The sequence below is a fragment of the Antechinus flavipes genome, chromosome 5, assembly GCF_016432865.1.
Source record: "Antechinus flavipes isolate AdamAnt ecotype Samford, QLD, Australia chromosome 5, AdamAnt_v2, whole genome shotgun sequence".
NCBI classification, from domain to species: Eukaryota; Metazoa; Chordata; class Mammalia; order Dasyuromorphia; family Dasyuridae; genus Antechinus; species Antechinus flavipes.
In genome coordinates this window covers 292,982,302-292,996,325 of record NC_067402.1, presented here as the reverse complement: position 1 = coordinate 292,996,325, position 14,024 = coordinate 292,982,302, and the positions used below count along the sequence as shown (strand labels likewise).

Here is a 14,024-nt window from a genome sequence, read left to right as displayed (position 1 = left end):
CATTAAGGGAAGTCAAGTTATTTGTTCCTTTGCTTCTGGAAATGAGAGTGTTCCAACAGATGTATGCTCTTGTAGCCTCAAGGCGGAGGAGGCAGGGCCCTAGCTATGTTGGGAAGGATCTGTTGGGATGTTCAGTTTGTTTGAGTAATACCTTTTCTTGTGTCCACACCTCTTTATAGTACTTTGTGTGGGGAGGAGTGCTGACAGCCTCTGTACTGGCTGACAATTTTGCTGTGGTTATGCATTGTGGTTCAGAGGATTGTGCCCTGGGGAAGAACAAGCCACATTTTTATGCGGCACAAACTTGGTGGGGGAGGTTTTCCAACCTTTCTAGCATATAAGCACCTGATGGAAAATCTTTTTTCCAGAATAAGAAGAAATCAAAGGAGCCAAAGGAACACACGACCAAGAAAAGAGGAGCCAATTCCATCCATGATGTGGTGACATTTGCCACACAGACAAGTAATTTCTGTGTATTAGAATATTGACTGAGGGGGTGAGGTTTGCAGGGTCAGTCAGAGGCAGGAGAAAGCTGGTATACCCTGGGCTTCATCACCCTCGGGGTGGCATTTCCAGCTGGCCATCCATCTCAGGCTAGGCAGTCCCCCAGAGCTCCCAGCTTCAAGAAGCTGAGCCTTCCATTCTCCGTGGTTAGGAATCTTTCCAATTTTGCCCACAGCTTTCTGTAACTTTCTATCATTATTCCTAATTCTGTCAGCCCTTCACATATTTATAGAACTCTCGTGTCCACCTGAAATCCTCTGTTCTCTGAGACATCAATAGCCCTCCTGTTCCAATCACTCTTCTCTAGACATACTTGGTTCTGTCCCTTCTAAAATGGGACCTTCAGAACTGAACCCGGCCTTGTGAGTGGCTCCACCTCCTCCTCCAAGGATAGATTTTAGAATTTTTCCAGGAATCAGAATCAAGCTCACTGTTTAGATTTTGTACAGGAGACAATTTTATTTAAAAATTGAGACTTGGTTTGCCTTTCTTTAATCCAGTGATCCCTCTCATCTTGTCTTTCAGAGGACCCTGGCAGTGGTTGAGTAGTCCCAACCATTCTCTCTTTGAGTACCTGAGGATGTAATGTTGGGCCAGGATGGCCTATTCCTCTCCTCTGGACCTCCCCTCCCCCATGGTAGCCATTTTTGACAGAGGTCATTCTCCTCTGCCATGAAGGGAGCAAGATGCCAGCCAAGCAGTATTGCCTAATCTCATTTACCTCCTTCTTTAATTGGCTTCTCTCCTTCCCCCACAATACCCTTGGTAATCCCTTTCCTCAGGAGCCTCAGTTCATCCTGAGCTTTTGTATTACTTTGATAGTACTTTCCCCACTCTTTTGTGTTCCCCATTTTCTGCTCTTGGCCTCTTTCTCTCTCCATCTTTTACAAATCTCAGTTTGCACTCAGCATTAACAAAAGTCTTCAAGTAGTTCCCACTTTTGATCTTCACTGGAATTCTTTTCCTTTGTGTCTTCAGCATTTTGTGCTTTGTTTCCCATCTCCATCTGGGCCGTCCCAACTCTGATCAAATACCCATTGCATGCATTTCCTGTGCCCCCTCTGCAGTGTGTTCTCCCAGAAGATGGGGAGCGTGGTCAGCTGTGTCCTCATACTCTTTTCTACCAATTCACAACCAGTTCTTCTCAGTGAAAATCAGGTCCAGGATAAAATTTCCCTTTGTGGGTTGCTCTGCTTGATAAAGGATGAAATTACCATTAAGGGAAGTCAAGTTATTTGTTCCTTTGCTTCTGGAAATGAGTGTTCCAACAGATGTATGTAAAATGGAAGGCCCCCCATTGTTGTCACTCTTCTGCACCCAAGCCCGTGATCTATTAATGGAACTTAAATTCCTTCTTTCTTTTGTCCTTGGCTCGGGCAGCCTTTGGTGCTTCCTTATGTTCTCCACCACAATTCAATCACATCTCTGCTTTTTTGATGCTACCCCACCCTACACCCTTTTAGCTCTTGTGTTGCTTTAAAATAAGGCAACCCCAACTAGAGACATTCCCATCATCCTTAATCTTAGTGCTATTTATCAACTAAAATGTGTCTTCTGGTATTGGGCTCACTAACACATCATTCCCTAAATCTGAGCATTTCAGTGTGGGTGCTGGGAAGTTTTTATCACCAACTGCTTTCTTGATTTTGAATTCTTGTGGCTGTCCCCATTGCTGTTCTTCCTAGATAGTGGCTACTCTCAGCATCTAGCATGGATTGTGCATAGGCAGTCAGTCTTCTCCACTCCCAAGGCTTTTCACAGAAGGAAAGTGCTGATACGTTCTCAGCAGCGTCTCTCTACATAATCCTTTTTCTAAAAATGCAAGTTCTCCACTTCTCATATCAGTTTGTCTCTTCTTGCCTTAAGAGATCAGCAATGAAGAAGATACATCCCATATCCTTGTGCTTTTTGGTTTTGTACCCAAGATTTTGCAGTCTCTAGCATGCTTCCTAGGCTGTTCCTACCACTATTTGTGCCTGCATAAATCCCCAGTAGTTAGATTCATAGTATTAGATTCATCCATTTTGAGAAGTCTTAAAAAGTTCTCCATTATATCTTGATGGCATGACAGAAAGATGAGATCTCCCTATCAAAATAGGCAACAAGTCAACAGTTAAGTATATAGAATGTGCCAGGCAGTTGTCCCAGGCAAAAATAAGGGAATCCACATTTGAGGAGTTTGCACTTAACTGGAGAAACATGTTTGCATAAGTAAATGTATGCTCTATATAGCTGGGTGGGTACTAGCATTTTCCCAGTATTTTCAGCCTGGGAAGTGAGAGAAAACAAGGGGAAAACTACTACCTGGGAGAATGTGGAAGGTCCCCCAGGATCCTAATCTATAATTAGAAGGGATCTGTGATCCTTTATTAAACAGACAATACTGAAATTAAATAATTTGCCCAAAATCCCCTAAGTGGCAGAACCAGCATTTGAATCCAAGTCTTCTTGACAAATCTGGTTTTCCATCTGAAGGAAGTAGCATTAGGGCTTAGTTTTGAAGAGAACTAAGGTTTCCAAGAGACTGAGGTCAGGAAAGAGAATGGTCCAGAAAGTAGGACCCAAGAGGCTGTTGCGTATAGAAGAATTCGGTGTGGCTGAAGGGAAGGATGGATGGTATGTGAGGGCTAAAAATGGTCCCGAGAGCTAGAGGGATGAACTCATGCCACTTGGAGAAGGGCATCCAATGCCAAGCAGCAAAGATTGTATTTTTTCCTAAAGGTAAGGGAGTGATGTGGCATATAGTAGATGCTTAGCAAATGCTTGTTGAGTGACTTAAGTGATCTTTTACTGGCTTTAGGCTATCATGGGATCCGATCATCCCAGTATCTCAGTGAATAAATCACTACTTTCCTTTCAGATTCTTTACCTACCTCACAGAAACCTCTCAACCCATCTGGTGCATTGCTGTGTTGCCCTCATTACTGTCATATAGTATTATTATTCACTCTCAGTGGTTGGACAAGACCACGTCATCCTATGTTCCGAACACTCACTGAGGACTTAGGGATTTCTCACGTCATCAATGAAAAAGTTTTTCAGCATGTTTTTACTTTTATTCCTAACTATTAAAATGGGCTGTGGTATATATTTTTTCTACATAAGGCTATGGAGGTTGAAAATTGGATTCAGTTGTTTGCCCTCTATATGAACCTTTGTTTTTTATGCCTTGAGTACACAGTGAATGGAGTACAGACTTCGAAATCGAAAGAACGCGAATTTTTCAATCCAGTTCTAAATGAAAAGCAGAAATTGGCAGTTAGAAGAATCTTAAGTGGTGACTGCCGGCCAATCCCATACATTCTTTTTGGACCTCCAGGAACTGGAAAGACAGTTACCATAATAGAAGCTGTTTTACAGGTAATTATCACTAGCAAACAGACTACAGGATGCTCCTTAGAAGCACAAGCTGGCCAAAATCTCAGTGAAGATTATAGAAGGAAGAGATGACTTAAGGCTGAAGCCCAGCAAGCTTGCAGTTGGCTACTGTTCATTAAGTATGGAGATACATCATTCTGCAGCCGGCCTATTTTTAAAATTTTAAATGGTTTTTAAATGGGTTGACGGCATTTAAGAGTCATATTTCCTAGCCTTTAGAAGATGCTTCGTTTTCTGAATTGTAAAGTATTCAATCATAGTATAGCAGAAATTTGCCTCCAGAAGAAATGCTGCTTAAAATTGGATTTGGCCTTTGTCACCAGCTACAAAAAACATTGGGTTTATGTAAAAAATTTAATAAGTTCATTGAGTTGATTGAGCTTTCTCCTGGAGAGGAAAGTCACTTTTGTGCCTCATTCTGAAAGCTGTGTTATGGCAGAGTAGGCAGGGAGAACAGTGTGATTTTAAATTTAGGAAAATGGGTGAAGAGAGATTACGGGCTTTTCCAAGAGGCTGAAATAACTAAATAGTGAGAAAAAATTTGAGAAAAAGGCTTTCTTTCCAACTGTAGGCCTAGGCTCTTCCTACCTTTAAATCAATTAAATGTCCAAATTTTATATTTAATAGTTAGTGGGGTTTGTAGATTTTTTTTTTTTAAGTCTGGCAATATATTGAGGGAAAGTGTGGCTTCCATCTCTCTTTGGCCTTCTTGTCTGTGACACAGATTCATTCTACTTTACCGGACAGTCGAATTCTGGTCTGTGCCCCGTCCAACAGCGCCACTGACCTCGTTTGCATGCGGCTGCATGAGAGCAAAGTGCTTGCCCCAGGAACCATGGTGAGAGTGAATGCCACCTGCAGATTCGAGGAGGTAATTTTTTATAGTGCGTGGAATTTAACCCTCCTCTTTTCCCCACCACAGAGTCCATGTGTCTGGAGTGGGGGCCATAAATGCGAATGAACTTGTGTTTGAGCCCTGCAGGACTGTCTCCTACTTCACAAAAGTCCTCACTCCAGCACTTCCAGTTAATTCCAAGAACGCCATGTCCTGCCTCCTTTTCATGCTCAGAGGTCTCCATGATGTCTGTATCCCTTCTGCCCTGCAGCTTAACTTTTACTTTCCCCCTCCTGTACCTGAGCTCCCAACCACCATTACTGTGACCAGTGTTCCCCCTTCAAGTTGCTTTTCTTTGTGCTTTTCTCCGTTCCCCCATCTTCCCCTACAGGAAACTATTTCCTTATCAGTCCCCTTAGGAGTTAGAATTTACCTCTTCTGCCTTATGAGACACTTGCCTATATACTTGACTTCACCTCATGCCCAGTAAAGTGGAAGCCCTTTGAGGGCAAGAATTGTGTTTTATCTGTCTTTGCAGCCCAGTAGCACCAAGCTCAGGGCCTCACATATTATTTATTGTTGTCTGACTGTCCATTACCCCATTTGGGGTTTTCTTGGTAGAGATTCTAGAGTGGTTGGCCATTTCCTTCTCTACCACATTTTACAGATGAGGAAACTAAGGCAAACAAGGTTAAGTAACATGCCCAGGGTCACACAGCTAAGAAGTGTCTAGACCAGATTTGAACTCAGGAAGATGGGACAGTCTTTCTGACTCCAGGTCCGGCTCTCTGTGCACTGTGGTACCATCTCGCTGCCCCCTCATTTGTAACAGTGAATTAAAACTACAGACAAGAGGATGACATGGATCTCAGTAGGAAACCGAGAAAGGGTTCAACTCAGTTCAGCAGACAATAGGCATTGTCCTCAAGGAACTTAATAAAAATAAATGTGGAACATTTGTTTCTTGATTTGATGATGTTTTTATATCTCTCTCATGAACTAAAACGTAAGAATTGAGGAATAACTTTTGGGTTTGAAAGTGATGATCTGAGCAGCGGGACCACGAGCCAGCATTGCGTGGGGCTTGTGCCGACAGACCCTGGGAGAAGTTCTAGAACAGGAGCCTGGTAGGCCTCCAGCAATGAATCCAGCCTCCCTGCAATGGAGTAAGGCAGGTTCAGCAAGAAAAAGCTGGACGTGTGGAGGACTGGAAGGTTTACAGCAGGCTTTGTCAGTCTTGGCGCATTTGATTCTCATAAAAACCTTGGGAAGCCAGGATGTATATTATCCCTGTCCTTACAGACAAGGAGACAAGCAAATAGAGGTTAAGTGGCTTGCCTGTGGCCACCTTAGTAATCAGTATCTGAAGTGGGATTTGAATTCAGATCTTCTGAATGCCGGTCTGTTATTTTCTTGTGCCCCTAAGGGTCCTCATTTCCTCCAAAGCCATGGCTCATGAGCATTACTGATAGATGTCTTTCTGTTTCATAGCCAGAGGACAAAATCAGTTCAAATCAAAGTAATGGTGAGAGAATAGTAAGAAAAGTGGCCAGAAAAGGTATCCTCCCATAAATCTGCGGGTCACTCAGTGAGAGGAATGGACATTCCCAGAAAACATGCACATGTAGGAAGCATGGTCAGGTCCTCCTCAGGAAGAGGCAACTTATGTGTCTCTTGCTTAAAAGTTGTGCTTGTTTTCTGAAGATGTCACTGCCCTGTCTCCACTGGGCTTTTCCCTCCCCGGTCATCACTCTACAAGGCATATAATATTGAGCATCTCTCTCTCTCCTTCCAGCTTCTGGCTTCAGTTTGGAGTTCTCAGCAGAAGTGCTCCCTCTTCCTCATGAGAAGAGGAATGGTGTTAGCTTAGAGCCCAAAGGCTTCAGCTTCTGGGGGTTTTAGGTAAGCAGGCCCTTCCTTCACCCACATCAGACTAGCTTCAAACCCTTGTCTGCTTTTCTTCCTGTTAGCACAGTTTATAGGACCCTAGTTCTTTTAAATTATAGAAAACATAAAGGCATTTCATGTTTTTGAATTTTGCCTTTCTGCTCATCAGGAATATTTTCTTTGCCCCAAGTCTATGTGCCTTTAAGTAAGAATATCCTTATTACTCTTGCTTAATTCCCAAATTGAGATCCTGTTCCCCAAACCCATTTCAGGTGAGCTCTCTGTTAAAAGGGAAGGGGAAGGACAAAGAACAAAATCCTCAAGTCAAGTCATGTCAGGATCTCTCCCTCTGGTACAGCCCTTTGTTCCAAATTCTCACTTTTTTGTGTTGTGTAGACAATAATAAGCCTTTTGTAGTCTTTTTTGGGAAGTAGATTTTAGTTAGACAAATGAGACTTTTGACCATCAGGGTGATATAAAATATTGGTATTTGTTTCCTAAGGAAATCTCCTTCCTAAGGAGCAATTGTGGAATTTCCATCACTGGATTTCTTTGCAAAGCCACATTATATAGATGATTCATACGTTCAGTGAAGTTAAGCAACTTCCTCCCTATCATGTAGATTCAGTGCTCTGGGTTATACTTAAGAGACCCCACTTCTCAAAACTACAGAATGGCTGATTCAGATGAGGAGGGCCAGACTCCATCTCAGTAAGTGTGTGGCCTCCACCCAGAGCCTACCAGTCTTGTCCCATTCAGACAGTCAGTGCACAGCTCTGAGGCCACACATGCTAGCTTTGTAGACACGAGGGTGTATCTGCTGGGGTGCAATGCTAGGTCAGGGAGTTGTTTCAGGAGCAGGTTCTCCTCTTCCATCGGTGCCATGGAGTCGGGAGATTGTTCCCTAGTGCACATGGAGTTTCCTTGATGTTTGTTTAGCTAGTCTTTACTAGTTTTGTCTTTTCATTTGCATTACATTGATCAGCACTAGATCTAGAGTCAGATACACTAGTGGTGAGGCCCCAGACGGGCAACTTAACCATTTGCAGCTTGCTTCTTCATCTGTGAAATGAAGGTCCTAAGAGCCCCTTCCTTCCAAGCTTATGGGGACCAAATCTGATGGATAGAAAGCTCCGAGCTAAAGAAATGTTGGCTGTCATTGTTATGGTTTTTACGAAGTTAAAAAGAAGCTTGAGATGAAGGACTTTGAGCTATAGAGATTTAAAGCCATACTGCTCTAAAGAATACTTGAAACCTTTGGATAGCATGTAGAGGGGCCCCCAGGCTACATTATTTCTGTTTATAGGCTACATGATCCAGAATAATAGAAGGTCATTGAAGTCCCACATACCCAGCACTTTACACAATGTTGAAACTGTATGTACCCATTAGATTTCCTACTTGTTTTCTCTTCCCATTCTCCTATGATCAGTCCTCTCAGCTGTAAACAAGCCAATTATCCTTTGGACACAAATACCCCCATTCCCAGGAGGCATCAACCCAAGGTCTACCTGTTCTTGCCCCTCTGTAGGCCTGAGGAAGCAGTAACAGTTTCGTGCTCATCAAGCATCAAGAGTCAGCATTTTAAAGTGCCTACTAAGTGCTGGGCATCATGCTAGGTTTGGGGAATAAAAAGACAAAAATTAAATGATCACTACTCTCAAAGAGCTAACCGTAAAGCTGTTCACTCTTCTCAGAGAACTGCAACATTCTAAACGCTTAGAAATCTCATCAAACTTGGGCTCTGACTTAAAAATCATTTAAACTACATTCTGTTCTGTATGTATTTACCGAAAACGTCATATACAGGATGTTACCTTAGTAAACTTAGATTCTAATGGGGGATGCAGCATAGACAAGCAAATAAAATGCCTACACTAAATGGATTTGATAATTGCAATTGTGAGACCTCTACTAATCTGGTGGAACCAAGAAAGGCCTCGTGTGAAAAATGCACATGCACTGGGCTATAAGATAAACAGAAGAGCCTAAGAGGTGGAGAGTGTGGAGGGGGGCTGTTGCAGCTATGGAAGACCACCCTTCAAAGGCCAGAAGGCAGAAGATACCATGCCCGCAGCAGCAGACTGCTTGCTTTTGAGAGTGAGTAAAGGAAAGGAACCTGAACTCAGCCTGGGCCAGATGGTTGCCATGTACTCGAGACAGTCACCTCATCACTCTGGGCTCAGAAATACCATGTTCTGTGGATAAGGGATCAGCGTGAAATGAAAAGTAGGTTAGACAGAGCCAATGTTGCAAGCTCGGGGCAGGGTGCAGTGGCTGAGGCAGCGGACAGGAGAGCTGCTCTAAGGGGGAAGGACTGGAAAGGTCCTGGCCCAGGGTGGAATGTCTTTTAAGCCAGGAGGGGCCCACCCAGGAGGCTTGTGATGAGCAAAAATAGCAGGGGTCTGGGACAGAAGTGGGCTTGATGACTTCATCCACACCCAGGACTTCAGGCATCCTCTACAGGTGCTTCTTGAGTCTGATCTAGTGTCTCCCCTGACCGTCAATCCTGAACAAACTGATGTTGCCTTTCGGTTATCAGGAAGCATTTATTAAGCACCATGTGTCGGGCACTCTACTGAGCCCTAGAAATAGAAATCTAAGCAGAAAGAGTGGTGGTTCCTGTCCTTGAGGAGCTTACATTTTTAATAGGGAAAGGGACCCCTAAAGAAATGGGGGAGACCCAGCTAAGCAGGGCCGGGCACACATAGTCCTGTGGGTGTAGGGATGCAGTGTAGCCTGGAAAGGAATGAAATATGGAGGTATCCTCAGCGGAAGTCATAATCCCCAAATCTATCCCTTTTCTGTATTCCACTAATGTGTCTCCTTTCAGTGGTTCAGTTCATTCACAATCAGTTCCCACCCTTCTAATTTTATGTTGTATTGTGTTCTTTTTATGCATTTGATTATTGAACATTTATCAAACACCTGTTATGTACCAGGTGGTAGAAAGAGAGGGAAAGACCCTGTCCTTGAGGAGCTTACTATCTAATGAGGGGACAGCATGTAAATATATACAAAGCAATCTCTGTACAGACTAATTAGAAAGTATTAACAAACAAAAGTAATTGGGGTTATCAAAGGCTTTGAGGAGTTTTAGTTGAGACTGAAAAGAAACCAGGGAGGCAGAGCATTCTAGGCCTGGGGAACAGCCTGGAGGCTCTTGTTCATGGAACAGCCAGGAAGTGGGGGTCCTGAGTATGTAGTGGGGAATGAAGGGACCGAAGATGGACTTGTCATTCCTGCTTGTGTTCCCCCCCAATCCCCATCCTCTACATCTGGCCCTCTCTCCTTTCTCTTACATTGATGAGGGGGAGCAGAAAAAGGCACTCAAGCAGTGTGTAAAGAAAACGGTTGGTGTGCTTATAGAACAGCTTGTGCATGTGTACTTTTGTTTTCACAGACCATTAGTGACACTGTCAGACTCTACTGCAAAGATGGGGAAGATGTCTGGAAGGCGTCTCGCTACCGAATTATCATCACCACGTGCAGCAGCTCTGGATTGTTCTACCAGATCGGAGTGAGGTATCTAAAATACATGCAGCTTATGGGGATCATTGGCATTTTGTAGGGAATGCCCCACGAGGCACCAAGAGACACGAAAAAAAAAGACAGCAAAAATGTTAGGGAAATGTCTCACCTCTTGGGGAAGGGCCTAGCTGCCTGTGGCAGGAGCCAGCAGAGCCATGGCAGGCAGCACTGTGCCAGACATGAGTACTCACACGACAATTGCAGGATTGCCTCACTATTAATAATAGTATTATATTATTATACTATAATATTATTATTATTAGTTCAGATGACGCAGTATGTGATGAACCTTTGCCAGAGGTTCCATCTGTGTTTGTGCTCTGATGTTCCTGGTGTTCTTCCGGCTTCTTGAGCATCAGAAGGCCCACTGTCAACTCAAGAGGATTGAGGGAAAGCCTAGAATTTCTGGATTTCATTCTCCACACTTTTTTTCACTTATCCATTGGTTTCTATCTTTTATGTTTGCTCTTACAGAGAGGCTGTTAAAATTTTTAGTTATTGTCTTTCTGTGACTTTGTTTTTGCCTTTTTTAAACTTTGCTCTTTTTTGTTCTAGTAAGAAAAAACTAGAGCTATGCTTGTCACTAAACTGCATTCCCTTTGACCCCGTGATACCACTGCTAGGTGCACACCCCAGAAAGATCAGAGAATTATCAAAAAGAGCCATGTGTCTGACAATATTTGTGATATTTGGTAACAACTGAAAACTTGTCTGTTGGTGAATGACTGAACAAATTATATTTTATTGATATGATCTTATACCATAAGAAATAATGAAAAAAAAATAAACTGAGAAACTGGGTAAAGATCTATTTGAACTGATGCAGAGAGACATGGGCAGAACCCAAGTGATAATTTATTCAGGGACCACAACACTGTATACAGAAAGGATTTTGACTTGACTGATGAATGCAATAACCAGAGTGCCAGAAGACCAGAGAGGAAACGTGCTCCTGCCTTTCTGATGGGGAGGATGGATTCAAGGGGCAGAATGAGACAGACTCTTTAGTCATTGCCCACAATCTGTTTTGATTGACTCTGAGGATGCATCTCAGTGAAAGGAGTTTGGGGAAGCTTTGTTTAATTTGGGGCAGGAGAAGGGAGCGATCGATTGATAGTGATGCTTGAAGGAAGGTGTTTGAAACAGGAGAAAACAAGGAAATTCAGAGAAGACAAGATAGCTTGAAAATTAAGTTGCTGAATTTGGTAGTTTTTAAAATAAAATAAAAGATAATTCACATTATAGAAATTCACAGTTTCATATATAATTGTCTTTCTGTTTTTTATATATTGAAATGTTTAAACTAAGAATTACTCTTTAAAAATGTTAACCTCGATCACTCCCTCTCTGCATCAGTTCAAATAGATCTTTCTAAGTTCATCATTTTCCATCATTTCATTTTGAAGCTGGGATTTGCATTGTAAGATTATATGAATTTAGAAATTATTTGGTGCTGTAAATTTTGTAATCTATTTATTTTGGAATAAAGTAGCACTATTTCTTTTTTCCTGATCACTGATGAGGTTTTCCACATATCTTCCTCCTCTCAGAGATTTGGGGACTGTGGTTGTAGAAAATGATGAATAGTTAGACAAAGTCTTGTCTTTCCCTAAATATCTCTTTGTGGGGGCTTAGAGGAGAACACTAAAGCTTTTTTTTGGTTGTGTCTTCTCCTCACTTCCTATGATTCCCTTCAAAAAGCCTTCAGGCACTGGAATAGCCCAACAGTCCACATTCCCTTTCTGGAGTTTGGCTGAATCTAGTTGATGGTTTATCTGTTACTGAACTGGGATTGCTCAGGCTTCTGTGGTGACTTTAGGATCTGAGGAAGTTGATGTCAAGCATGTTTCTCATTTTAGAATTGGACATTTCACACACGTTTTTGTGGATGAAGCAGGACAGGCAAGTGAGCCAGAATGCCTCATTCCTTTGGGCTTGGTCTCAGAAGTTAATGGCCAGGTAAGGTGGGGGGGAGGGGGGGTTGTTTAGAAAGAAATGTGTCCCAAGACACCAAAAGTTTTAAATATCATAGGCAACTGTCAATATTGCCTTTTTAAAATGTGCTTGAATTACTTCAGTAACTAGCACTGCCCTTAAATAATTTATGAAGTTTAAGTATCCCTACATCATTCATTTTTTAAAGAGGGTAATTGGTTAGAGTGGTGATGATCAGTGAACATAAGTCTCTTTCTGAAAAGATTGATTGAAGAGTGTCACTGAGCACATAAATTTCCTTACTTAATTAGTGGCCATAAAGGTTCTCAGGAGTCTCTGTAGCTGTTAATGAGCTTGCTTTGTATCCCTTGAGATTGGCCTAAAGTCTTGATGAATTCTATCAGTGGCAGCTCTGTCCCATCAGCCTTGTGTTATCTGCCTTCTCCCGGCCCTTCCCCTGCCTTCCCAGAATCTTCATTTGAGGTCTTGGAATTGTTTAAAATGTGCATGTCCTTATGATGTCTCTTGATCATGCTCCATAATCTCTGGGATAGGCCATCAGGGCTGTTTGGTGTGTGAGCTTCAGGTCTCCAGGTCCTCGTCAGGGTATTGCTAAGCCATGATACCCAAAAAGCAGAAATTACTTTTGATTTTTATCTCCAAAGATCTTTTTAAAAAGACCTTTGACTTGGTCCACAGTTTCTGCTCTGGGGCAGACATTCGAATGCTGCTTGTTAGTCTGAACGTCATACATGCTATATCTGCATGTGGGTGCAAAAGAAGGAGGGCTGCTGGCTTACACAGCCAGAGAAGAAGCTGCCATTTCTGCAGGCTTGGAGAACACCACTGTTTGTGTTTTGCAGATTGTGCTGGCCGGAGACCCCATGCAGCTTGGCCCGGTCATCAAGTCCAGACTCGCTCTTGCCTATGGATTGAATGTGTCCATGTTAGAAAGACTCATGTCTCGACCCTTGTATCTGAGAGATGAAAATGCCTTTGGGGCTTGTGGATCCTACAATCCTTTGTTGGTGAGTCCAATGTTACCTCTCTGAAAGATAAAATCATCTTTCCTCAAGTCCCTTTACCAAAGGACCTGAGTTTGAATCCAGCCTTGGACATTTCCCAGCTCTGTGGTCCTGAGCAAGCCAGTAAGCCTCAGTTTCCTTATCTACCCTGTGGTGGATGATAGTGGCCCTGCCTCTTACATCGTTTTTGATGATCAGCTGGGGATGCCACTTGGCACTCTATAAACACCAGTTATTTTCACTATGATTTACTACCTTCTATAGGAGTCCTTTCCTGACACTCTCTATTGAGGGTGCCCTCCATCAAATTGCTTGGTCTTTAACTACTTTGTATGTATTCATCATCATCAGAACAAGACATGTTCTAGTTCCCTTATTAGAATCTGAACTCCTTATAAGTAGGCATTTTTAAACTTTTTTTTTCAGTTATAAATTCTTTCCTTACCCCCTTCTCATTGAAAAGGCAAGCAGTCTGATATAGGTTATACTGACATATGTAATCATGCAAAATACATTTCCATATATACCATTCTATGAAAGAAAACACTACTTTTTCTTTATTTTTCTTGGGTTTTTTGTTTTTTTGATTTGCATTCAAGCTCTATCTGTTCCTTCTCTGGAGATGGACAACATTTTTCACTTAAGTCCTACAAAATTGCGTTGGGTCATTGTATTGCTTTTTATTTTTTAAATACATGCAAAGATAGTTTTCAACATTCACCTTCGCAAAATGTTTGTAGTGGCAAGAAACTGGAAACTTGAGTGGCTGCCCATCAATTGGAGAATGGCAGAATATGTTATGGTACCTGAATGTTACAGAATATTAGTGTTCTGTAAGAAATGACCAGTAGGATGATTTCAGAGAGGCCTGGAGAGACTTACATGACCTTTTGCTGAATGAAATGAGCAGAACCAGGAGATCATTATAT

At 42.4% G+C, this 14,024-nt stretch overlaps 1 protein-coding gene across 1 annotated transcript in view; it reads left to right on the top strand.

The window, feature by feature from the left end:
• Positions 1 to 14,024, top strand: part of LOC127538778 (RNA helicase Mov10l1-like) — a 40,235-nt gene that overhangs the window by 7,177 nt on the left and 19,034 nt on the right. The window contains exons 6-10 of the mRNA XM_051962520.1: positions 369 to 462; positions 3,686 to 3,864; positions 4,607 to 4,753; positions 10,008 to 10,124; positions 12,934 to 13,098. Of these exons, the coding sequence (XP_051818480.1) occupies positions 369 to 462; positions 3,686 to 3,864; positions 4,607 to 4,753; positions 10,008 to 10,124; positions 12,934 to 13,098 (702 nt within the window). The remainder of the gene's footprint in view (positions 1 to 368; positions 463 to 3,685; positions 3,865 to 4,606; positions 4,754 to 10,007; positions 10,125 to 12,933; positions 13,099 to 14,024) is intronic.